The 26,652-nt window shown below is 36.7% G+C and overlaps 1 protein-coding gene across 6 annotated transcripts in view; it reads left to right on the forward strand.

The window, feature by feature from the left end:
- Positions 1-26,652, forward strand: part of ARHGAP24 (Rho GTPase activating protein 24) — an 865,538-nt gene that overhangs the window by 789,204 nt on the left and 49,682 nt on the right. For all 6 annotated transcript variants that reach the window (XM_066387190.1, XM_066387188.1, XM_066387192.1 and 3 more), the window contains one exon: positions 8,282-8,489. In XM_066387190.1, coding sequence (XP_066243287.1) covers positions 8,282-8,489 — 208 coding nt within the window. The remainder of the gene's footprint in view (positions 1-8,281; positions 8,490-26,652) is intronic.

A 26,652-nucleotide genomic window follows, 5' to 3' on the forward strand; every position in this document is an offset into this window, starting at 1 on the left:
ATAGTCATCTAAATAAATACTTACAAAGCAATGTGTTAAGGAATCAAAGAAGAAGCTTATCAAGCGTTGCATCTGGGGTGGGGGTGAAAGAATGTTAATGGAGATCTAACACAAGAGATGATATGAGTTGAATCTTGTAGGATAGCTTTTTCTAGGCTGACTCATAATGGCAGGACCTTCCTTCTAAGAGGAGGCCTGACAACATGATAAATCATGTACATTTAGGAAACAACAAATAGTTCAGTATAGTTAGAAAGCACATTGTTTGGGAGAAAACAGCAGAAATGAAGGTGGATATGGCACAGTGAGTGCTACCTAAATATTGTTGATTGAATGGTGGAAAAGACAGAGGTCACATTGTAGATAATTAGGATTTCATGAAAAGGAGTTTAGTTGGCCAGTGGGCACCATTGGAAGAAATGAAGCAAAAGAGGGGCATGATTCTATTTACATATTATGAAGATCTCTATGGCAGCACTTACCAGGATTGAGGACTCTTCAAAAAGTTCTTTAAGAAATACAAGGGTCTATCCTATTGTAGTTGTAATGAATTTGGAAAGGACCTACATGGTGAGTAAATGAAGGTAGAGAAGAAAGGAGGAATCTAGGCTGACTCTCAGATAACACCTCAATGATTTGGGGTGGATAACTGGTACTGATAATCAAAATCAGGATTATAGATTATAGGAAGTAGAATTAATTTTGAAAAAAGATGAGTTAGCTAGTTTTAGAAATTATCAGTTTGAGATATCCATGTTGAGGGTTCTAATGGGCACTTAGAAATCCAATGGTAGAGAACACAGAGTGGCCCAAATTGAGATTCAAATCTGGGAATGATTGATATACAGTGACATTAAGTGGAATCCAGCAAAGGAATTGTGACAAGCAAGGTGCAAACATGAGTGAGAGGCTGTTGGGCAGATAAAATATATTATGCTCACTTTGTTAAAGATGGCGCTTCCCACGTGGAGGCCGTCACCCAGGTGATATTAATGTGTGTCTCTGGGCAGGCAGAATCCTTGTAGTCTGGGGCTTGGTTTTGGGATTAAGCCTTTCCCACCCTTTTTGATGTGGGGTGGTACAATCCAATCATGCCTCAGAGAAGTGACTTTGTATTAGAGACTTCCCTATTTTGTATATTGGATTAAAGGTTGTGAAGCTACACTATAAAGTGGGGGCAGAACGGGAGTTTGCGCTCTTGGTTCCTGAGATTATCATTAGAGGAGAGAGCAGAGAGAAGAGAGCAGAAAGAGGCTATGTGGCCAGGAGAAGCAGCCAAGATGGCGGAGTATTGAGTGAAAGGCCAGTTAGTGCAGAGTTTGACGCTGGAGAAGGAAGGAGATGGGGAACAGAGGAGAATAAGTCTGGTGAGCTAGAAACCTTTGATTCTAGGTGTTGGGCAGATAAAATATATTATGCTCACTTTGTTAAAGATGACGCTGCCCACGTGAGGCCGTCGCCCAGGTGATATTAATGTGTGTTGGGGATCGTTGTAGGCTGGGGCTTGGTTTTGGGATTAAGCCTTTCCCACCCTTTTTGATGTGAGGCAGTACAATCCAATCATGCCTCAGAGAAGTGACTTTGTATTAGAGACTTCCCTATTTTGTATATCGGATTAAAGGTTGTGAAGCTACAGTATAAAATAGGGGCAGAACGGGAGCTTGCTCTCTTGGCTCCTGAGATTAACATTAGAGGAGAGAGCAGAGCAGAAAGCAGAGGAAGGCCACGTGGAGGAGGCCAGGAGAAGCAGCCAAGATGGCGGAGTGTTGAGTGAGAAGCCAGTTTATACAGAGTTTGTGCGGGGAGAAGGAAGGAGTTGGGGAACAGAGGTGAATAAGTCTGGTGAGCTAGAAACCTTTGATTCTAGGAAACTCGATAAGTCAGTAGCTTTGTGAGCACTGAATGTGAGTGGGTTTTGGAGCCCAGTGTGTATTTTTTACTTGCCCGCCGGGTGCAAGCTAGAATTAAAAATGATGGCCCACCAGTTTATGGCTCCGTTGTTTCTTTACCGACTGTCCGAATCCAATGCGAACCTGCATGGGCCGGGCTGCTGTGTTGGTGGCCGTGGCTTCTGGCTTTACACTAGGAAACTCGGATAAGTCAGTAACTTTGTGAGCACTGAATGTGAGTGGGTTTTGGAGCCCAGAGTGTGTTTTTACTTGCCCACCGAGTGCAAGCTAGAATTAAAGATGACAGCCCATCAGTTTTTGGCTCCGTTGTTTTTTACCAACTGTCCAAATCCAATGTGAACCTGCATAGGCCAGGCTGCTGTGATAGTGGCCATGACTTCTGGCTTTACAGAGGCATAATCCAGAGAACTAGCAAACTTCCAAGAAGGTGTAGTAAGTAGCATAGTCAAGAAGGAAACTGGGAAGAATATTCTGGAAGGCAAGAATTATGTGACATGTGAGAAGTGTCAAGAAGAGTGAGAGTGATAGTTTTTAAAGGAGAGTGAAGCATAAAATATTACAAGAATAAATTTGGCTGTCAATGATTTAGGAAGTTATTGGTGACTATAAAGAAAGCTTTTAGTGGAATAGTGGTGTCATAGGTCAAATCACAGTAGGTAGTCAATTAGGTAGAAAGGGACGCACTGGAGCCAGAGTTATCCTTAACTGGAGTACTAAGAGAAAAGAGGAAAATTTCAGAGACTCCCAGAAGCTTTGGCTTTGTATTTGTTTATTTGTTTTTAGAATGAATGGAATTTGAATATATTAATCTGATCACATTCACTAACTCCCCTGGCTGCCTCTAGCTATTTGATGTATAAATCACAGCAAAGAAGGAAATTTATAAACCCGGAGGGTGGTTTAAGGTTGCTTAGATTTCTCTCTTCTCTCTCTCTCTCTCTCTTTTTCTCCAGTTGAAACAAATTACCACAGATATAATAAATTCACTTGTGTGATTTACTTTCTCGGTTCAATGAAAAGTCACATCCTGGGTGATGTTTTACGTACGACACCAACAATGTACTTTTAGGGGAAGTATGCATGATGTACCATTGTCACCCAGAGATTCTAGGAAGATTTTATCAGGGCGTGTGAAATATCACTGGGAAATTTTTTTCTCTTTTTAATTTTTTTTTAATATACCATATTGTTTGTTCACTCCCCCCAAGTCAAGTGTCCATCCATCACCATTTATCCCCTTCTACCCTCCTCCATCTCCTTTCCACTTTCCCTCACTCACCCCCAGCAATCACCTCACTGTTGTTGTCTGTCCATGAGTTGTTTTCTACTTTTTTTTTTCTTTGTTCAACCCCTCCACTGGGAATTTAAGTGGACGTAGCTGGGACTGTTTGCAAGGATCATGTGACAGAAAATATTCTTGTTAATAATCTACAAATCAATGTGTTTTTTCCCATGTTGCTAGTTAGGAATAGCTCATAACCTTTGTCCTTTTTTTGGTTAATTTAAAATGTTAAAGTTTTGCTGCTCCCTCAAAGAAGATTCTAAATAAAAAGCAGCTTTTAAAAAATAATTTATCCCCTTATTTTCTTCATAAAAAATTCTCATCTAGCAGGTTAACTCACACCTGTCATTACAAGCCAGAGACATTTGGGACATTCTGTGTCCAATGCTGCAGAATGGGAAGTATGCATCTATTATAATTCTTAACAAGACTAAATCTAGAGGAGAAACTATGATTTTTTCCATTGGAATTTCTATGTATACGTAGCTACCATCTACATGCTATAACTCTTACACATTATATTGTTAAGTAGGAATAGGTCTTGATATTTAAAAAAAGTTTCTTCGGCCTGACCTGTGGTGGCGCAGTGGATAAAGCGTCGACCTGGAAATGCTGAGGTCAGCGATTTGAAACCCTGGGCTTGCCTGGTCAAGGCACATATGGAAGTTGATGCTTCCAGCTCCTCCCCCCTTCTCTCTCTCTGTCTCTCTCTCCTCTCTCTCCCTCTCTGTCTCTCTCCTCTCTAAAAATGAATAAATAAAATTTTTTTAAAAAGTTTCTTTGTATAGGATGCTTACTAAATGTTCAGAGTTTGTTTTATGCGCCTTCCTTTGTTTTTCTGACTTTCCCATACATTAGCATTCTCTCAGCAGAAACCATGGTCCTAGTCCTCATCCTCATCTGATGACAGAAACTGAGGTAGGAAAGCTGGTAGGCCAGATGCTTTCTTCCTCTATAGCTCAGTTTTCATCTGTTCTGCCCATGACACAGTATTGTGTCATAGCTATTGTGTTGTAAATACAGAATGACTGTGAATGCAACAGCCTTAACAAATCCTGGCTCCACCATTTCCTCATTGTGTGACATTCACCAAATTACTTAATCTTTCTGTGCTTTAGTTTCCTCCTCGATAAAATAGCATAAAGATGGTGCTTACCTCATAAATTGCTGTGAGTTTTAAATGAGAGAAATGCAGACACACAGCCTGGAGCATATAAGTAGTTTAGTTAGTATCATTTTAGAGCACAAAAAAGGTATGCTATTTTACTCACTTTTAAAGATTACTGGCATTTTAAGTGACTAGAAAATGAGGACACATAATGGTGATTTAAAACAAGAAAAAGAGAGATGTTATTCAGGAATGAGCAAAGATTTCTTTAAGAAATTTAAAAAAGGTATTTTTATTGAATTAATTGGGACTACATTGGTGAATAAAACAGGTTTTAAGTATACAACTCTACAACGCAATATTTGTATATTGTATTGTGTACTTACCACCCATAGTCTAGTCTCCTTCCATCACCATTCATCTCCCCCCCCCCCCGTGCCTTCTCCACTTGTCCCCAATTAATTCCCTTCCCTCCTGCATCAGCATACTGATGTCCTTGCTGATTTTTTTTCCTTAATCCCTTTGCCTATTTTACCCAGTACCATAACCCCACCCCTATTCCTGACAGCTGTCAGTCTGTTCTCTATATCTATAAATCAGCTTCAATTTTGTTCATTTATATTTTTCTTTAGATTCCACATACAAGTGAAATGACGTGGTACTTGTCTTTCTCTAACTGGCTTCTTTAACTTAGCATAATACTCTCTAGGTATATTATGTTGTCAGAAAAAGTAAGATTTCCATCTTATTTATGGCTGAGTAGTCTTCCACTTTTAAATGTACCACAACATTTTTATCCACTCATCTATTGATGAGCATTTGGGTGGGAGCAAAGGTTTTAAGGCTGAATAAATCTGCCACTTGGCGCTGTGTGACTAACTTTGGGCAACTTATTTGATATCTGAGCCTCAATTTCCTCATGTCTTAAATAGCTATCTCATATATTTATTATTAAAATAAGAAAATATATGATAAAGGCTTAGTACATAATACATAACTAATTGATTGAAGGATGTTAGAGCTTTCAGCTTTTAGTCTCTTGCTATATCTATTAAGTAAATTCTTACCATAAAAGAAGGAAGGAAGGATGAATGGATGGAAGGAAGAAAGGAAAGAAGGAAGGGAAGGGAAGGGAAGGGAACAAAAATAAAGGGAAGAAGGTAAGGAAAGGGAAAGAAGAAAAGAAGAAAGGAGCAGCAGAGTACCCATCTAAAGCAAAACTCACCCTTTATCAGCTTCCTGAGTTGTTGTGGAAAAAAATAATTTTTTTTTTACAGAGACAGATAGACAGGGACAGACAGACAGGAACAGAGAGAGATGAGAAGCATCAATCATTACTTTTTTGTTGCGACACCTTAGTTGTCCATTGATTGCTTTCTCATATGTGCCTTGACTGTGGGACTACAGCAGACCGAGTAACCCCTTGCTTGAGCCAGCGACCTTGGGTTCAAGCTGGTGAGCTCTTTGCTCAAACCAGATGAGCCCTCGCTCAAGCTGGTGACCTCAGGGTCTCGAACCTGGGTCTTCTGCATCCCAGTCTGACGCTCTATCCACTGCGCCACCGCCCGGTCAGGCAAATTCTGAGTTTTAAAGAAAGAATATATAACTTTTCATTACAACATAAAACCAAACCTTGGAAGTTTGTTCTCATTCGTAGCATACATAGAGGTTGAATTGGAACATCTTTAGTAGATTTTCTGCTGAATTTAGAGAGAAATTTTATATAATACATCAATCCAAAGCAATACGTAAAAAATCACAGCTACTTAAGAAGTATTCCCAAATGTCAGCATTTAAAAAAAATAACCTGTAAGTTCCCTGGAAGGGCTATTTTTTTTTTTTTTTGGCAGAATAAAATCCAAACATCCCAGGCAAATAAACATCATGTTAATATCCAAAGAAGTTCACAGAGAGAGTCAGCATTCTTTTTTCATAATCAGTTTGCAAGCGTCTTTATTAAAATACTAGAATATCTTCAAAATGGTTATCACCATTGTATGGATTAGAATTTTGTGCTGCTGCAAATACAGAAAACTCATCTAACAGTGTTATTGAGTGAAAGCTCATACTGCTCATCACATGCCAACCAGTAAGTCAAGTGTCAAAGAGTTTGGATAAGGAAAGCAACTTTACTAAGAAAGCTAGCAAGCTGAGAAAATGGTGGACTAATGTTCTAAAAACTATCCTAAGACAGTAAAAAAAAAAAATCAGGCTTCTTTTATGTCTAAGGAAGGTTGGCAGGGATGGGGTTTAGGTCAGAAGTTGATTGATGACTACAGACATCTAAATGTCAGCAAAGGTCTAAGGGGGTTGGTGAAACTTTTTGCTTTCAGTTAACAAAGTCTGGTTGTCATGGTCTCAGTTGCAATGTTCTTATCAATCTTTTGATAAACAATCATTATTTTTGTACACACCTTTCTTATCTCCTTGGGAGGTAGTTTCGAGGAGAGAGGTGCTTTCATTAATTTCTAGGCTACAGGTTAGATTCCTTTAATGATTAGCATAACTATTTGCAGGACTAAGCAGAAGTTGCTAACCAACATTTTTTGGAAATGGGGCAGGCTCAAGCAAGATGAAGTCAGAAACATTGATTATTTTATTTTATTATAATAGTAGCTTAAACGCATTGGGAATTATTTTTCTCACACTAAAAAAAGTCTGGAGTAAGGTGCTACTGGTATTGGGTTATGGTTTAATGATGTGAGCCAGTATCTGTGAACTTTTCAGCCTTTCCTTTGTGGTTGTTGCCTACTGGTCAAAAGATGACTCTTAGATGGACAAACAGCATTTCCAAGTTCAAGATAAGAAACAAGAATGATTGGCAATTCCAGGTGTATTTTTTGTTTTATCAAAAATATCCAAGTCTGGCCCTGGCCGGTTGGCTCAGCGGTAGAGCGTCGGCCTGGCGTGACCCGGGTTCAATTCCCGGCCAGGGCACATAGGAGAAGCGCCCATTTGCTTCTCGACCCCTCCCCCTCCTTCCTCCCTGTCTCTCTCTTCCCCTCCCTCAGCCGAGGCTCCATTGGAGCAAAGATAGCCTGGGCGCTGGGGATGGCTCCTTGGCCTCTGCCCCAGGTGCTAGAGTGGCTCTGGTTGCGGCAGAGCGATGCCCCGGAGGGGCAGAACATTGCCCCTGGTGGGCATGCCAGGTGGATCCCGGTAGGGCGCATGCAGGAGTCTGACTGTCTCTCCCCGTTTCCAGCTTCAGAAAAATACAAAAAAAAAAAAAAAAAGAAAAAAGAAAAAAAAAATATCCAAGTCTTCTTTCATGCTCCAGATGGCTTCTTGAAAAATAAGTGAAGTATTTAATTGTCCAGCTTCTAAAGTGGAGATGACAGAGAGACATAGTGGTGTGAATGTTAGTGAACAATATTCTACATACCATTATCAAGAAACTGCTTGTTCCAAAGACCACAAACTAGGCTAATTAGACCTGTTACCTACTTTAATTTTCACTACCCTTTGAAGATGCCATTTTCTAATTCTACTTTATAGGCAATCAAATATTACAATATTATATAGGTCATTCAACCTTTTTTCCTAAAAGGAATATATAAATTCCACTGCCAGAATTGAAACCAGATACAGATTAGTTTGATTTGTTGTTGTGTTATTGTTTCTACTTGAGCTAAGAATATTTTCTTTGGTCACAAGTGTTTATAACTTGAAATTTGATAGGTTTGCATTAGTGAATACATAGGTAAATTATTTTACAGATAAAAAGGTAAAGCGTGTGTTCTCATTGTCAAATCCTTGAGCAAATGGTTTTAAAATAATTTCCCATGCATCCTGGGGTCTACATAATTTGAACATGCAACACTTATTTTTCTTAAATTTGATTCTATAATAATGTGAGGTACCAAATGTAAATGCTTGCTAGCATTCCAATCTCATTTTTTCTTTACATTAAGTTTTAAAAGAAAGCAAAAAAGTGGAAAGAGACACATTTCTCAAATTCATTGTGATTTTTAATTTCTTCAGGCATTTTTGGACAGAAATTGGAAGATACCGTTCGTTATGAGAAGAGATATGGGAACCGTCTGGCTCCAGTGCTGGTGGAGCAGTGCGTGGACTTCATCCGACAAAGGGGACTGAAGGAAGAGGGGCTCTTCCGACTCCCAGGCCAGGCTAACCTTGTGAAGGAGCTCCAGGATGCCTTTGACTGTGGAGAGAAGCCATCATTTGACAGGTAGATTTTAAAATTTTACTAACCATCCTTCCTTGAGAAATTCAATCTGAACTGAAGGGATACAGAGAGCTGAGATACTATAATTGATGTTGCAACAGTTTAAATGATGACGTGCATGTTCACACAAATACAGATTGCTTTTATTAAGTTACAAAGTCAAAGAATTGATGCTTTAGAAGTCTTTTCTATGCTTTTATTTTTTCCTTTTTAAAATATTATTATTGATTCTTTTCCTTTTGCTTCCAAATTAAGATTGTATTTAACATCAAAGAAGTTAACTTTATTTATTTATTTATTTATTTATTTATTTATTTATAAGATTAAATTTAACAGGGTGACATTGATCAACAAGTATAAATATATTTCAGGTAAACTACATCATTTGAATATTCAATTATGTTTAATATCTATCACCCAAAGTCAAATCATTGTCCATTACCTTATATTTGACCCTCTGTATATCCTTCCACCAGCCCCACCCTCCCTTACATTTCCCTTCTCCCTGGCAACCACTGCACTCTTACCTATATCCAGGAGACTCAGTTTTGTATCCCACCTATGTGTGAATTCATACAGTTTTAGCTTTTTTTGATTTAATTATTTCACTCAGTATAATGTTCTCAAGGTCCATCCATGTTGTCTTAAATGACACTATGTCAGCATTTCTTATGGCTGAGTAGTATTCCATAGTATATATGTACCACATCTTTATCCAATCTTCTATTGAAGGGCACTTTGGTTGTTACCATGTCTTGGCCACTGTGAATAATACTGTGATGAACATGGGGGTGCATGTATCTTTATGTACTAATGTTTTTGAGTTTTGGGAGTATATACCTAGTAGAGGAATTGGTGAGTTATATGGTAGTTCTATTCTTAATTTTTTGAAGAACCATCACAATTTCTTTCATAATGGTTGTACTACTTTACATTCCCATCAGCAGTGAATGAAGGTTCCTTTTTCTCCACATCCTCTCCAACACTTTTTATTACCTGTCTTGTTAATAATAGCTAATATAACAGGTGGGAGGTGGTATCTCATTGTAGTTTTGATTTGCATTTCTCAAATAGCTGGTAAAGATGAACATTTTTTTCATATATCTGTTGGCCATTTGTATGTCTTCTTGGGAGAAGTGTCTGTTCAGGTCATCTCCTCATATTTAATTGGATTACTTGCTTGTTTCTTGCTGAGCTTTGTGAGTTCTTTATATGTTTTGGGAATCAACCCCTTAGCAGAGCTGTTGTTTGCAAATATCATTGCCCATTTTGTTGGCTGTCTATTTGTTTTGTTGTCAGTTTCTTTTGCTATGCTGAAGCTTTTTAGGTTGATATAGTCCCATTCATTTATTCTTGCCTTTATTTTACTTGCCTTTGGGGTCAAATTCATAAATTGTTCCCTACAGCCAAGGTCCATGAATTTAGTGCCTATGTTTTCTTCTATATAATTTATTATTTCAGATCTCATGTTTAGGTCTTTGATCTATTTTGAATTGATTTTTGTGCAGGGGAACAAACTGTAGTCAAGTTTCATTCTTTTGTATGTGGTTCTCCAATTTTCCCAGCACCAGTTATTGAAGAGGCTTTATTTTCTCCATTGTGTGTTTTTGGTTTCTTTGTCAAAGATGATTTGTCCATATATACATATATGGTTTTATTTCAAGGTTATCAGTTTTGTTCCATTGGCCTGTGTTTTTATTTTTCTACCATGATGTTTTGATAACCATGGCTCTGTAGTATAATTTGAAGTCAGGTATTATTATAGCTCCAGCTTTGTTCTTTTTTCTCAGGAGCACTTTGGCTATCTGAGGTTTTTAATGGTTTTATACAAACCTGGTGATTTTCTGTTCCATTTCTTTAAAAAATAACATTGGAATTTTGATGGGAATTGCAATAAATTTGTATATTGCTTTGAGTAATATTGCCATTTTAACTATGTTGATTCTTCCAATCCATGAATATAGAACATATTTTAATTTCATTGTGCCTTTTTCCGTTTCCTTTAATAATGCTTTGAAGTTTTCAGTATATAGATCCTTTACATTCTTTGTTAAGTTTATTCCTAGGTATTTTTATTGTTGCAACTGTAAAAGGGACTATATTTTTTAGCTCATTTTCTGAAGTTTTATTGTTGGCATATATGAAAGCAAAAGACTTTTGTATGTTGATTTTGTATCCTGCAAACTTACTGTATTGGTTTATTGTTTCTGTTAGTCTTTCTGTGGAGTCTTTGGGTTTTCTATATACAGGATTATGTCATCTGTAAAAAGTCTGAATGCCTTTTATTTCTTTCTCTTTTTTGATTGCTCTGGTTAAAACTTTCACCATTCTTTTGAATAGGAATGGAGAGAGTGGGCAGCCTTGTCTTGTTCCTGATTTTAAAGGAAAAACTTTCAGTTTTTCACCATTTAGTATGATATGCGCTATTTGTCATATATGGCCATTATTATGTTGAAGTATATTCTTTCTCTACCCAATTTATTGAGTGTTTTAAACATAAGGGGATGTTGTATCTTATCAAATGCCTTCTCTTTGCCTATTGATAGGATCCTAGGACTTTTGTTCTCTGTTTTATTGATATGGTGTATTATGTTAACTGTTTTACATATGTTGAACCAACCTTGTGATTCCGGGATGAATTCTATTTGATCATAATTATTATTTTTTAATGTATTGTTTTATTCAATTTGCTAGTATTTTGTTTAGAATTTTTGCATCTGTATTCATTAGAGATAGTGGTCTGAAGTTTTCTTTTTTTGTAATGTCCTTGCCTGGTTTTGATATGAGGGTTATGTTGTCTTCATAAAATGTGTTAGGAAATATTGTCACTTTTATATTTTGGAAGACTTTAAGAAGGGTAGGAGCCAAATCTTCTATGATTGTTTGGTAGAATTCACTAGTATAGCTGTGTGGTCCTGGACTTTTATTTTTGTGCAGGTTTTGATAGCTGTTTCTATTTCCTCCCTGCTTATGGGTTATTTAGGCTTTCCACTTCTTCATGACTCAATCTAGGAAGATTGTTTAGTTCTAGATATTTATCCATTTCTTCTAGATTGTTGAATTTAGTGGCATATAATATTTCATAGTATTCTACTATGATCCTTTGTATAAAACAATATCTGTGGTAATTTATCCTCTTTTGTTCCAGATTTTGTTTATATGTCCTTTCTCTTTTTTCCTTAGTGAATCCAGTCAGGGGTTTATCAATTTTATTGATCTTTTCAAAGACCATCTCTTTGTTTTATTAATTTTTTCTATAGTTTTTCTGTTCCCTATTTCATTTATTTCTGCTGTAATTTTTACTATTTCCTTTCTTCTGCTGACTTTGGTTTGCTTTTGTTCTTCTTGTTTTAGTTCCTTAAGATGTGTTTACTTGGGTTGTCTGTTGTTTCTTGATATAAGCCTGTAATGATATAAACTTTCCTCTTATTACTGCTTTTGCTGCATCCCAGAAATTTTGATATGTTGTATTGTCATTTTTATTATTTTGTATATATCTTTTAATCTCTACTTTTATTTCTTCTTTGATCCCATCATTTTTTAGAAGAGTGTTGTTTAATTTCTACATTTTTGTGTGTTTCTTTACTTTTTTTTGCAGTTGAATTCTAATTTTAAAACCTTATTGTCAGAGAATGTTTGGTATAATTTCAGTCTTCCTGAATTTGTTGATGTTAGTTTTGTGGCCCAACATATGGTCTAATCATGAGAATGTTCCATGCATACTGGAGAAAAATGTGTACTCTGAAGTCCTGAGATGAAATGTCCTGTAAATGTCTATTATGTCCATTTGGTCTAGTGTGTTGTTTAAGGCCTATATTTCTTTACTGATTTTTCTGTTTGGATGACTAATTTAGATCCATCAATAATGTATTGAGATCTGCAAATATAAATATGTTTTTGTCTGTTTCTCTTTTAAATCAGTTAGTAGACATCTTATATATTTTGGTGCTCCCTGAATTGGTGTGTGTGTGTGTGTGTATGTATATATATGTTAAGAAGTGTTATGTCTTCTTGATACAATGTCCCCTTTATCATTATGAAATGACCATCTTTGTCTCTGGTTATCTTTGCTATCTTGAAGTCAGCATTGTCAGATATGAGTATGGTTATACTTGCTTCTCTTTGGGTATTATTTGTTTGGAGAATCATTTTCCAACTTTTTACTTTGAATCTACTTTTCTCTTTGCAGGATAAATGTGTCTCTTAAAGGTAGTATATAATTTGGATTTGCTTTTTGATCCAATCTGCTACTCTGTTCCTCTTTATTGGTGAGTTCAGTCCATTTACATTTAGTGTAATTATTGACACTTTAGGATTTTCTAGAGCTATTTTATGTACTATTTTCTGATAGCTCTGTGTCTTGTTTGGTTCTTCTTTTTGTTTTCAGTCAGTTGTTTTTGTTTGGTGTTATTTCATACCCCCCCCCATTTCTTCTTTTTTTAAGCTATGTGTTCCAGTAATGGCATTTTGTGGGTGGTTACCTTTAGGTTATTAAAAGAAAAATTTTTATATTTGCAAGAATCCATTATCGTATAAGTGCTTCTGCACTCCATCCTCTTTTGCTACTGCTAATCTCTATTCTTTCCCCTTTTATGTTATTGTCATAGATTACCTTTGTTTTTATTGTGATCATGTTGGAGCTTTTACTTGTAGTTTTGTTGTGTTTTGGTTTTTGTATCTGGTTGAATAACCCCCTTTAGTGTTCTTGTCATGGGGTTTTTCTGGTGATAAAATCCTTCAGCTTCTGTATGTCTGCAGAAGTTTTTCATTTCTCCTTCATATTTGAAGGATAGCTTTGATGGATATAGTATTCTTGGCTGATAAATCCTCTCTTTTATTACTTTAAATGTTTGGGTCCATTCTCTTCTGGCTTGTAGGATTTTTTCTGAGAAATCTAATGATAACTTAATAAGCCTTCTCTTATAAGTCATATTCCTTTTTTCCCTAGCTGCCTTTAGGATTCTTTCTTTGTCATTGATTTTTGACAATTCTATTACTACGTGCCTTAGAGTAGGTCTGTTTGGATTGAGGTAACTTAGCATTCTGTATGCTTCTTGAATTTGAGGCTTTAACTTCCTACAGACTTGGAAAGTTCTCATCAATTAATTGTTTGAATAGAATTTTCATTTCCTTTTCTGTTTCTTCTTCTTCTGACATACCCATTATTCTTATATTGCTCTTTCTGATGGAGTCAGACAATTCTTTTAGAGTTCTCTCATTTTTTGTAATTCATGTGTCTGTCTTCTTTATTCTGTAGTAGCTCTAGTTGCCTATCACTCTAGTTGCTCTAGTTGATGTCACTTATTCTCTCCTCTATCTGGCTTGTTCTATTAGCTAAACTTGTTACCTCATTTTTTAGTTCATGTATTGAATTCTTCCATCTCTGTTTGGTTCTTTTTTTAAAGTTTCAATCTCCTTGGTGAAGCACTCTTTTTGTTAATTAATTTGTTTTTTGAGCTCATTGAATTGCCTATTAGTGTTTTCTCAGAACTCATTGAGTTTTTTAGAACTTCAATTTTGAATTCTATGTCATTTAATTCCAAGGTTTTCATGTAATTGAGATTTTTTTCTGAAGATTTTTTATTATTTAGCTGAACTACTTCTCTGTCTTGTGTATCCATAATGTTTGATTTCTTCTTCCTTGATGGTATTTGAGAGTGGTATTGTTAAGAACCCTAACAAGAAATAATTGTTTTCCATTAGGTATCGCTGTAGTACAAGTTTTGGCTCTGAAATTGTTGGGAAGAATTCTGCTGTTGTGGTGATATCGTCAGGGACACACAGTCATATTGGTGCATAGAGCATGTTATGAGAACTTTAGTTTCAGCTTTATAGCTTTGCAGATTTATGGCTTTAGCAGTGGCGATTTCAGGCCTCCAGCATTCTTCCCCATGTCTCAACAGACCAGGGTATCAGAAGCAGAGTACGTCTGCCTCTTAGGGGCGGGGAGAAGCCCCAGAGTAAGCTGCGGGGGGGGGGGCTCCACCACCCTTCTTCATACTGTGTAGGGAGGGAGGTGGGATCTGGGAAGCTGGGGGGGGGTGCACTTTGGTCTTCCCTGACACTGTGTGCAAATCATAGGCTGCTGGTAGTGCACCAGCTACTGTAAGTGCACTTGAGTGCTATGAGCCTAAGCATGTGCAATGGCATGTGGGCCAATCTCCATGGACTAAGTGCTCACCAATGGAGTGCACATCATGCACTGGGAGAGATGAGCACTTTGGGCCCAGCACATGCCAAGCCTGCTAGCACATGCTGCAGGCTGAACAAGGCCCTGTGCCAGCTGATAGCAAACCATGTGACTTGAGCAGTCTTCCGTAATCCTGAGCCTGGTTGCACCTGCCTTAGTTCAGCTTTTTCCCTTATGCCCCTCACTCTTGCCACTTCTCCTGGTTCAGAATAAAACTCCCTCCCTCAATCTAGCAAGAAGAAAGAAAAATCAGTCCTCTGACTTCTCTCCTCTCCAGATTCTATTGTGAAAGCATTTTATCTTCTGCCCCCCTTTTCAACCTGTTCCACCTTCAGTCCATTCAGTGTGCAAATCTTTTAGGCATGGCTGTGAGCTCAGCTGGGGTCCCTTCACTACATTATAGTTGTTCAGTTTGTTGAATATTTAAGGGGAGGGATCAGAAATATCTCATATCACCATTTCTCTGATGTCAATGGAAAAATTAACTTTGAAATAGAAGTCTTCTCTTATTTGATGGTTTTTAATTCTTTCAACTAAGGGATATGAAAAATATTGATAAGATTAGGATAATTAAAAATAACTATTAATGTAATTAATAATAACTATTTTTATAATATTAAAAGCATTATATTATAAATCTATACCTCCACCTTAATCTAAAATAAATTTTTAAAAAAACTCACAAGAATTATATCATGATAAAATTCAGGAAATAATGGAAATTCCAGAGAAGAAATTATATGGTGAGTTAAGAGTTATACACTCTTAATATTTTATAAATTACTTCTTTCTTTTCGTTTTTTAAAATTTAGTAGAAAATATTATTTTTATCCTACTATTATTAATTTAAGTGCATAACAGATTTTTTCCATATTAATAGTTGAAATTGCCCTTTATTTCAGTATATTTTAACTTAACATTTTATCATTGGCAACCATGGTGAACATACTTTTTAATATCTAAAACTTCATTCTATAAGTAAATGTTCATAAACCTTTTAGTATTGTTGAACATTTTTGTGTGACATTTTCACTGCTTAAATAAAGTAGTAGGTATACAGTCACATAAATGTTTTCCATTTTTGGATTTTTTTTAAAAGAGTTTCTCAGTATTGGACTTTGTGGATAAGAATACTCCTGCTACTTGAAAATTGAAAATTACCTACCATGCATTATTTTTCTTTGAAAATATAGAATTAGCACATGGATGAACACAGATCTACAGGACAAAAAGATGAGAAGACACTTGAATACAAGATATGAGATAAAGGCCTCTCACTAATAATCTAAGTGATGGACACTAAATCATTGAATGCCCTTTTACTAATACATTTAACGAAGTCCTGAACAATGACAATAAGTGAGGGTGTAAATTATTATAGTCTTGTAAAAAAAATTTGGTAATAGATTTTTAAGCCCCTTTAAGCAGGTAATTCCAGTCCTAGAAAAAAATTACATATATGGGAAAAAGCTTAAATGCTAAATAGTTTATTATAATTTTTATAACAGTAAAGAGTAAATAACAATCTATTATTTTCAACAGTAGTGTAGAATAGTGTGCTTACCTAACAAAATAATGCACAGTTATTAAAATTTTGGGAAAACGCTAATTTATATAATAATAAATGGAAATAATATAAGGTCTACTGGAAAGTTCTGTCCGTTTTTGGAATAAAACAAAATACAAATTTTTCTTACCGTCAATAAACTTTATTAAATAATATAATTGCCATTATTATTAATGATTTCTTGACATAGTGAGGGCAATTTGTATATTCCATTTTTGAAAAATGTTTTATCTTTTGATGTGAAAAATTGAGCCAGTGCTTGTTTGATATCTTCTTCATTTTTGAATTTTTTGCCCTTCAAAAAATTTTGTAAGGACAAAAACAAGTGATAGTCGGAGGATGCTAAGTCCAGGGAATATGGTGGATGCAACAGACATGCTTCTGTAGCATTTCTTCCTTGCTGAAATTCGTAAAAATTACAGTGGCGTAAATGAATTCACATGCTGGGCTGATGCTCTACCATGGAGCCAACTGGTCAGGGCCTGAAAATGTATATATGGTGATCCCTCATCTATCATGAGGTTAGGTTCCAGAATCCCCCATGATAGAGAAAAATCCACAAAGTAGTGACCTTATATTTATTTTATTATTTATTATTATTATTTTTTGTGACAGAGACAAAGAGAGGGACAGATAAAGACAGACAGACAGGAAGGTAGAGAGATAAGAAGCATCAATTCTTGGTTGCAGCACTTTAGTTGTTCATTTATTGCTTTTTCATATGTGCCTTGACTGGGGGACTACAGCAGACTGAGTGACCTCTTGCTCAAGCCAGCAACCTTGGCCTCAAGCTGATGAGCCTTGCTCAAACTAGATGAGCCGGCACTCAAACTGGTGACCTCAAGGTTTCAAACCTGATTCTTCTGTGTTCCAGTTTGATTCTCACTATGCCACCACCTGGTCAGGGTATTTATTTTATTATTTATATATATTTTAAGGCTTTATAAACCTTTCCCACACTCTTATAAATACTTCCTATGCTCTTAAATACTTTGTAAATAATTAAAATAATAAATATATAAAAATACCTATATACCACAAAATCCCATGATATAGCAAAAAATCTACAGTACAAAATTAAATATATACAATTTAAAAATCTGTGATACAGTGAGACCATGTAAAGTAAACCATAATATGGCGAGGGATGACTGTATTCTTTGTATGAAATATATCATTGCATAAACAGATTGAAAAAATTGTAAGAACAGATAGACATTGATTTTTTAGCAGAATGAGTGATTACCCCTCCTTTTTTTAACTATAATTTTAATAAGCATCTCTTACTTTTATTATCAGAAATTTAATGAGAAAGACCTTTTTAGTTACTTGGTGATTTCATACTGCATAAAAATTGCCTTATCTTTTAATTTTTGAAGTGTAATTACAGAAGTTACCGGTTAGTAGAAAAGCTATACAAGAGCCTTGCAGAGACTGTTTCAGTGCCAGTCTCAATATGGACATATTGCCAGCATACTCTGAGAAAAGAGAAAGTGTCAGTTCATTTGTTCAGTCATTCATTATTTGAGATTTATACACTTGCATAACCAATCACCTCAAAACTTTGTTGTAGATAATAACAACCAATTATTTATTCATGACACTGATATTTAGGTAGGACTTGGCCAGGCTGTACTCATTTCTCCACATTGTGTTGTTGATGAAGATCCATCAAGTCTGAAATTTCAAGATGGCTTCCCTCACATGTTTGGTGGCTTGAGATAACAAAAATGGCTAGAGGCTGCTTTGGTCTCTCTCTCTTTCTCTTTCACCCTCCTGCCCTCTCTCTCCCCTCTCACACACAATAGAGCTTCTGTTCATGTGGAGATTATCTTTAGTCAATTAGTCAGACCTATTGACATGATGGCTTGGGGTTCCAAGCAGGTGAAGATGGAAGTTTGTAAGCCTCACAAAGACTAGGCCCAGATGCCACAGGGTCACTTCTGGTATATTCTATTGGTCAAAGCAAGTCAAAAGACAGGTCAACCTAGATTTGAAAGGAAAGAAAATAAACTCAGCTACTCATGGAAAGAGCAACACACATACAAAGAAAAGGAAGAATTTATGAAAAGTTGTTTTTGGAGAAAATTACTATAGCTTTGAAGTCTAAAAATCAAGAATCAGTTGGTGTAAATTCCCTGTCTTTGCTCTTCTGTTTCAAGAATATTTTGGCTCCTCTACAACATTTGCGTCTTCATTCAAAAAAAAAAAAAAAAAAAAAAAAGGTAGTATAATCTTGTCAGTTTCTACAAAAAAAAAGAGAAGAAGCTTATTCGGATTTTGATAAAAATTTCATTGAATCCAGAAATCAACTAGGAGAAAATTGATACTCTTAAAAATATAAACTTTTCTAACCATGAATATAATTCATCCCTCTGTTTCATTAGGTATATTGTACTTCAAATGACAAAAAATGTTTTGTCATTTTCAGTGTAAGCTCCTGCTCCATTTTGTTAAGTTTATCCTTAAATATATAATATTTATAGATATTCCTATAAATAGTATTTTTATATTCAATTTTCTAATTGCTTACTGTTGCATTATACAAGTGAAATTTATTTTAATATATAGATTGTCCTACAAACTTGGCATAATACAAACTACAAATTCATTTACTACGTGCCAATGAGTTTTTTGTAGATCCTTTAGGATTTTCTATATACACGATCTTGTTGACTATACAAAATGAGAGTTTATTTTTTCCCTTTCAATATATAAAGCTTGTGTTTATTTTCCTTGTTTGATTATACTCACTATAAACTCTTCTACAATAGTTGTGAATGGACATACATTTCTTTTATGTAGAGGAAAGATTTCAGTCTTTTGCTATTAGATATGATGGTAACTATAGGTTATTTGTAAATGACCTTTATCAGGCTTGAAGATGCCCTTGTATTCTTAGTTTCCTGACAATTTTAATAACAAATGAAAATTAAATTTTATTAAATCCATTTTCTCTGAATTTATTGCAGAAATTATCAAATTTTTCCTTTTGTTATATTGATATCATGAGTTATATTAATTGATTTTTTTTTTTTTAATTTTTTTTTTTTTTTTCATTTTTCTGAAGCTGGAAACAGGGAGAGACAGTCAGACAGACTCCCGCATGCGCCCGACCGGGATCCACCCGGCACGCCCACCATGGGGCGGTGCTCTGCCCCCCAGGGGGCCGATGCTCTGCCCATCCTGGGCGTCGCCATATTGCGACCAGAGCCACTCTAGCGCCTGAGGCAGAGGCCACAGAGCCATCCCCAGCACCCGGGCCATCTTTGCTCCAGTGGAGCCTTGGCTGCGGGAGGGGAAGAGAGAGACAGAGAGGAAAGCGCGGCGGAGGGGTGGAGAAGCAAATGGGCGCTTCTCCTATGTGCCCTGGCCGGGAATCGAACCCGGGTCCTCCGCACGCTAGGCCGACGCTCTACCGCTGAGCCAACCGGCCAGGGCGGTAATTGATTTTTAAATGTTAAAGCAACTTTATGTTCCTAGGATAAACCATATTTGGTTGTAATGTATTACCTTTCTTATATATTACTGTATCTCATTTGCAAATAATGTGTTAAGGATTTTTGGACCTATACTGACCAAAGAATTTTCTGTAATGTCTTTAACTAGTTTTGTCATCAGAGATATTCTGGCCTCAGAATTAGTTGGAAAGTGTCCCCTCTAACTCTCTTTTCTGAAAAGTGTGTGAGTTGATATTATTTGCTCCATGAACCTTTGGTAAAATTTATTAGTGACATCATCTAGTGTGATGTTTTCTTTGTGGGAAAGTTCTTAGAAATGGTTCTTCTAATTTTTCTTATGCCAATTTTGTTCATTTATATCTTAAATGAAACTTGTCCATTCCATATAACTTTTCAAATTAATTTTCATGAAGTGGTTTATATTTCTTTTGATGTAGGTCTATAGATGTCCCCTTTTCTACTTCTGATATTAGCAATTTGTTATGTCATTTTTTCTTAGTCTATCCTACTGTGTTATCATTTTATTAAACTTTTAGAAGAATCATTTTTAGTTATTAATTTTCTTTTTCCCTCCTCTCTTCTATTCCATTATCCTTGTTAGTTGTTCTTTCTCTGATGATTATTCTTTGTTTATCCCTGTGAAGTTTCACCCCCTGTCTGCATACTTAGTACTCAGACCAAAGACTTAGTGTTTAAAACAAAGATTCAAGAAGACCTAATGTGGATTTCAAGTTCGTTTTTTGCAAAACTCCTTCCAGCTGCTTCTACCTCCCAAACTGCAATTTTTGTCTCCTTAGCTCAGTAAGACCACAGTTCTCCTTTTAAAGTCCTCAGCCCTAACACAGGGTCTCATAGAGGCCTCTGAATGCAAGGCTGAAGTAATCATAAGACTTATGTGATTTCATACTCTCAAGGGTTACATTTTTGTACTCTGTTGTTCAACGTCTTAAAAACAGTTATTCCATATAGTTGGACTAATTTTTGCTTTTTTTTTTTTTTTGTATTTTTCTGGAAACGGGGAGAGACAGTCAGACAGACTCCCGCATGCGCCCGACCGGGATCCACCCGGCACGCCCACCAGGGGGCGACGCTCTGCCCACCAGGGGGCAATGCTCTGCCCCTCCCGGGCGTCGCTCTGTCGCGACCAGAGCCACTCTAGCGCCTGGGGCAGAGGCCAAGGAGCCATCCCCAGCGCCCGGGCCATCTTTGCTCCAATGGAGCCTCGGCTGTGGGAGGGGAAGAGAGAGACAGAGAAGAAGGAGAGGGGGAGGGGTGGAGAAGCAGATGGGCGCTTCTCCTGTGTGCCCTGGCCGGGAATTGAACCCGGGACCTCTGCATGCCAGGCCGACGCTCTACCACTGAGCCAACCAGCCAGGGCCTAATTTTTGCATTTTTTAATAGAAAAACTGATACCTGTTACTCTGTGAAGGCTGAGAGCAGGCTCCTCAGCAGTTCTGAAATTCAGCTGAACACACTGTCAAGGCCCCTTCCCTGGGACTGGGAAATGTTCCTGGTTAGTCCTGGATTCTCGATTCTGCTCTATGAGGCTTAATTCCTCTTTCCATAAGAACTGGCTCTTATTTCTAGTTGAATTGTTTCTCAACTTACCCATAAGCCATCAGGCGCCCAAAGTTTCTTTCTATTTTGTACTGATACTCTCTAATTCCAGGTTACCACAAATTCTTTAAAAACCTTGTAGGTGCTGAATTATAATCTACTTGCTGAGACAAAGTCACACCATACATCTTTATGTCAGGTCCCTACCCTATTCAGCCTATGAGTCTGCAGAATAATCTTATGATTCTTTAGATCTTTTTGTACTGTTAGAGAATCTGTGTAAAAATACCTTAATTCTTCTAGAGTTTTTAACAAAGGGTTTTGCAGTCATACCCATCATAAAGCTCAACAAAGGTCTTTCCCTTCAGGCTGTATTTTACTGGCACCTTTGCCTATGACCATTTCTTACTTGGTGAATCTTTTACCAGAGAGAGATACCTGAGACCACTATAGTTTCTCTGAATTTTTTTTGCAACATTGAACAGTTTCTTCTTTAGCCTCATCAGGAACATTTGCTGTGTTCTGACTTACTGCAGTCGATAGTCTTGCTAATTTTTCTACCACTACTTTATAAGTATTTACCTTTCTCTGATTTCTAATAGCAATTTTCCTGTTGCTCTTCTGGCTCTTACTAAGTCTTTACAGTGGCTATGCAACTGCCTGGTTCCAAAGTCAATACATACGTTTTCAATTTTTGTTGCAGCAGCACTCAATTTCTGGTACCAATGACTATTTCAGGTATCTATTGCTGCATAAGAAACACTCCAAAATCCTTTGATTAAAAACAGGAACAATGTTTTTAGAGTCTGTATTTTGTCATTGCTCAGCAGAGACACCTTGCCTCTGTTCTCCATGTTGTTTGTTGCTGCAATCTAATGTAGCTACAGTATTGAAGAGAGTTTTATTCAAATTCTGGTACCTAAGCTGGGCTGGCTAAGAGGGCTTATGGCTGATTGAGTTTCTCTTTTCTTCTGTGCACTCTTGTATCCTTCAAGGCTTCTCTCTTTGGCTAATTGTTGGAAGTCATTATGTAGTATCTCAAGAATCAAAGGTAAGGGTGGAAGCTATGAAGAATGGGTCTATAAAGGGCTAGGCTCAGGACAGGCACAATGTCAGTTTCACTGAATACTATTGGTCAAAAGCAAAGCATAGCCTGACCAGGTGGTGACACAGTGGATAGAGCATCAACCTGGGACACTGAAGACCCAGGTTCAAAACCCCCTTAAGGTTGTTGACTTGAGTGCAGGCTCACCAGCTTGAGCATGGGGTCATCGGTTTGAGCATGAGATCATAGACATGACCCCATGGTTGATGGTTTGAGCCCAAAGGTCACTGGCTTGAGCCCAAGGTCACTGGTTTGAGCAAGGGGTCACTGGCTCAGCTAGAGCCTCCCCCCACCATCAAGGCACATATGAGAAAGCAATCAATGAACAACTAAAATGCCACAGCTACAAGTTGATGCTTCTCACCTCTCTCTTTCTCTTTCTTTTTGTCTGGCCCTCTCTCTCACAAAAACAAAAAAACAAACAGAACAAAACATAAGGTCAGCTTAGATGAAAAGGTATTGAAAGCCAACTGTACCCCTTGATAGAAGGAGTGGCATTCATATATAAGAATGAAAGAAACTGACAGTCACCCACCATCTATCTCATTCAAATTCCTTCAGCAAATAATTTTGGAATGTTTATTATATTTTAGGTATCATTCTAGGTGAAAAAAGCAGACAAGGATTATTCTCTGTGGATTTTTCACTACTGATGATGAGCATATAAACAATAAACAGTCAATCTATAAATAATTTCAAAGAGTGATAAAGGCGACTTGCTAATATGCTAGTAAGTGAACTTGTGAAGATACACATCTCTTTCCTGAGGATGTAACATTTGCATGTAGCTTGAATGGTGAGAAGCTTGTCATACCTAAAATGCATGGCAGCACATTGCAGTAGCGAGTACAGAGGCCTCAAGAGAGGCACGTAACTCCACTGGGGCTGAAATACAACAAGTGATGAATAGAGTCCTCAGAGATGAAATGAAAGAAGTAGATCCTGTGATGTCTAACAGTTTGTAATAAAAAATTAGTTTTTATTTTATGTGAAATGTTAACTTACCAAAAGGTTTTTAACAAGTAAATAAAATAATTTTACTTACATGTTTAAAAAGAATCACTCTATAAAAGAAAACTAAATAGTAACAGACTTTTCTTTCACCTTTATCACCCAGAACCAATTTAAGAACTGAGAATAAAAACCAAATATTATAACCAAAAATACTTTTATTCTTATCAGTTAGGGTGTTATAAGAGTTTTAGGAGCCAGGAATGAAAATCAAAATATATATACACATTATCATATCACAATATTATACTCTGACAATCTGAATATCTTTGTTTTGATGAATGAATTGTCAAGTTTGAGACCCTCTGTCTTAGGGAGGCAGATATGCCATTTACTAGATTCTGCTGATTAAATAAAAAGGATTCCCAGATCCATTAACAGTGAAATAAAAAGAAGAAAGTAACAAAATTGTGGAAAAATGTAATTATAAACTACATTGTTAGGGAAATAAATAATCTATAATTTCCCAAGGAGGATGAGATTATTTTCAATAATGTGTCCAAGTAGAGTATTTCACTTTAGTTATCTGGCTGAGTTTCGAATTTTACATGACCAAGTCCTAGCTCAAGATTTCATTTTGGGATGTTTGAGATGTAAAGACAAGCTGCCTGGGAACACTTGCTAGTTCAAGTTAATCTAATGCATGCTCCAGATCAGAACAATCTTTTAAAAAAAATACAAGTTAAAAATACAGACCGTTGGCTCAGCGGTAGAGCGTCGACCTGGCGTGTGGGGGACCCGGGTTCAATTCCCGGCCAGGGCACATAGGAGAAGCGCCCTTTTGCTTCTCCACCTCCCCCCTCCTTCCTCTCTGTCTCTCTCTTCCCCTCCGCAGCCAAGGCTCCATTGGAGCAAAGATGGCCCGGGCGCTAGGGATGGCTCCTTGGCCTCTGCCCCAGGCGCTAGAGTGGCTCTGGTTGCGGCAGAGGGACGCCCCGGAGGGGCAGAGCATCGCCCCCTGGTGGGCAGAGCGTCGCCCCTGGTGGGCGTGCCAGGTGGATCCCGGTCGGGCGCATTCGGGAGTCTGTCTGACTGTCTCTCCCCGTTTCCAGCTTCAGAAAAATACAAAAAAATAAAAATAAAAAGTAAAAAAAATAAATAAATAAATACAGACCGTGCATAATGTTTTGAATAGATATCAAGTTTTAAAGCAAAGTATAGATGTTTCAAATTGTGAAATACATTAAAGAGCAAGAATAAATATTTTTCTTTATTCTAGTAATGTTTATATCTCACTAAAGAGTCAACAGAAGTTATCTTTATATTTATTAAAATCTGAAAAACAATTCTCACAGTAATTCTGCAACAATAACCTCTAGGTTTAAGACTGAGGCCTACTGTTATTAATTAAGGCCTAAAATTTGATTTTTAAAGTGAACTTTTAAAATCACATTTTAAACAATAATATATAAAGTATTATTAAGTTTTAATTAAATATTAAAATTATATTTAATTAAATATTATTTAAAATATTAAAATTATATTTTATATATAATTTAGAATATAAAAAATACATAAAAGAAATATGAATATTTCAAAATTACACATTCCAGAAAACTCTTGCTATGTATAACATAAATAGATACATAGAGACAGATATATTGATATCTCAAAGTATAGATTTATACACACACACACATACATATTAGAATTACACAATTTTTACATCTTGTTTTTTCTTCTTAACATATGTCATGAACAACTCACATTACTAAGTAGTTAAGGCTACATAATAATTTATCATGTCAGGCTATCAGTGTGTTAAATTTCTCGTCTGTCACATCAGACATATGCTGATAAACATCTGTGTTCATAGACCAGTCTGGGGTTTTGAAGCTATAGACCCATTAGGAGGATAATATTTCATATTTCAATGGGAAGAGACATTTTGTCCTGTAGAAGAAAAAAAAGATGGTAGAGAAAGAAATTTGGAAGATACACTATTGGAATTTAGAGAATTTGCAAGTATATGTGCCAGCTTTTATTAAACCATGCACTTTCCACTATTCTTAAATTATATCAAATGTTATTTTTCCAGTTCTGAGGTTCAAGTTTAAGACTTTTATGTGTGTGTGACTTATTGTGTTTTACAGTTCTATGTCATATTCACACAGTTTTCTTGACCAAAATGGAAGTTTGTGAGAAAGGACATTCTCACTGACCTGAAAAAATTTGTATTTTTTCATTTTTATGTCTACTGTACAAAACAACAGTTATGGTTCTTTACCATTCTTTCCTTTATTTTTTTCTATTTAGGAATAAAAACAAATTAAAACTCAACATTTTATGTTAAGCTTTCCTACTTTGAGAGGACACAATGAAAAATAGATTGTGTAAAAATCAGATTAGAAGCCAAGTGTTACCTCGTTTCCAAAGCTCTCCACATGGCATCAGCTGTTAAAGGGGATTCCTGGTGGAAGAGCTGGGAAGGTAGAGTCAAGAGTGGCCATGTGGCTGTCACCCTCATAGCATTAATTGCTCAGCAACAAAATAACTATGCACTTACAACACAGTGTTCAACAGCAAGGGCAGAAGGCGGTAGGAAGCCAGTGATTGTACACATTCTGTCCATTAATCCTGTAAACAGCTGCTGTCCTAGGTGCTCCAGCTGCTCTCCCATGCACCCAGTGCATTCTGCCCCTGTTCCTCCTTTTGTTTATGTTTTATTTGTTTTGGTGACTGAATTAGATAGAACCATTGAACAAACTAAGTCAACAGAGATAAAATGAAAACAACCCAAAACCTGAAAACTTAGAAGTCAGAAAAGCCAGACACATATCGGTTTTACTCTCTGGGCAGCAATATGGCTCTGAGCATTACTGACCTAAGTTATAAAAAGTGAATTTAAAAATGAGGAGTGCTACAGACATAGGAGAGATTCTCAAGCATTAGTTTACATAAGGATGACCTACAGAGATATCTCAAGATTCAAATGCTTAAACATTCTGACCAGGCAGTGGCACAGTGGATAGAGCATTGGACTGGGATGCAGAGGATCCAAGTTCGAAACACCAAGGTTGCTGGCTTGAGTGTGGGCTCATCTTGTTTGAACAAGGCTCCCTAGCTTGAGCCAAAGGTTGCTGGCTTGAGAAAGGGGTTACTCACTCTTCTGTAGCCCCCTGGTCAAGGCACAGATGAGAAAGTAATCAATGAACAACTAAGGTGCCACAACAAAGAGTTGATGCTTCTCACATCTCTCCCTTCCTATCTATCTGTCCCTGTCTGTCCTTCTCTCTGTCTCTGTCACACACAAAAAAATGCTTAGACAACATTGG

The sequence above is a fragment of the Saccopteryx leptura genome, chromosome 5, assembly GCF_036850995.1.
Source record: "Saccopteryx leptura isolate mSacLep1 chromosome 5, mSacLep1_pri_phased_curated, whole genome shotgun sequence".
In the NCBI taxonomy this organism is placed as follows: domain Eukaryota; kingdom Metazoa; phylum Chordata; class Mammalia; order Chiroptera; family Emballonuridae; genus Saccopteryx; species Saccopteryx leptura.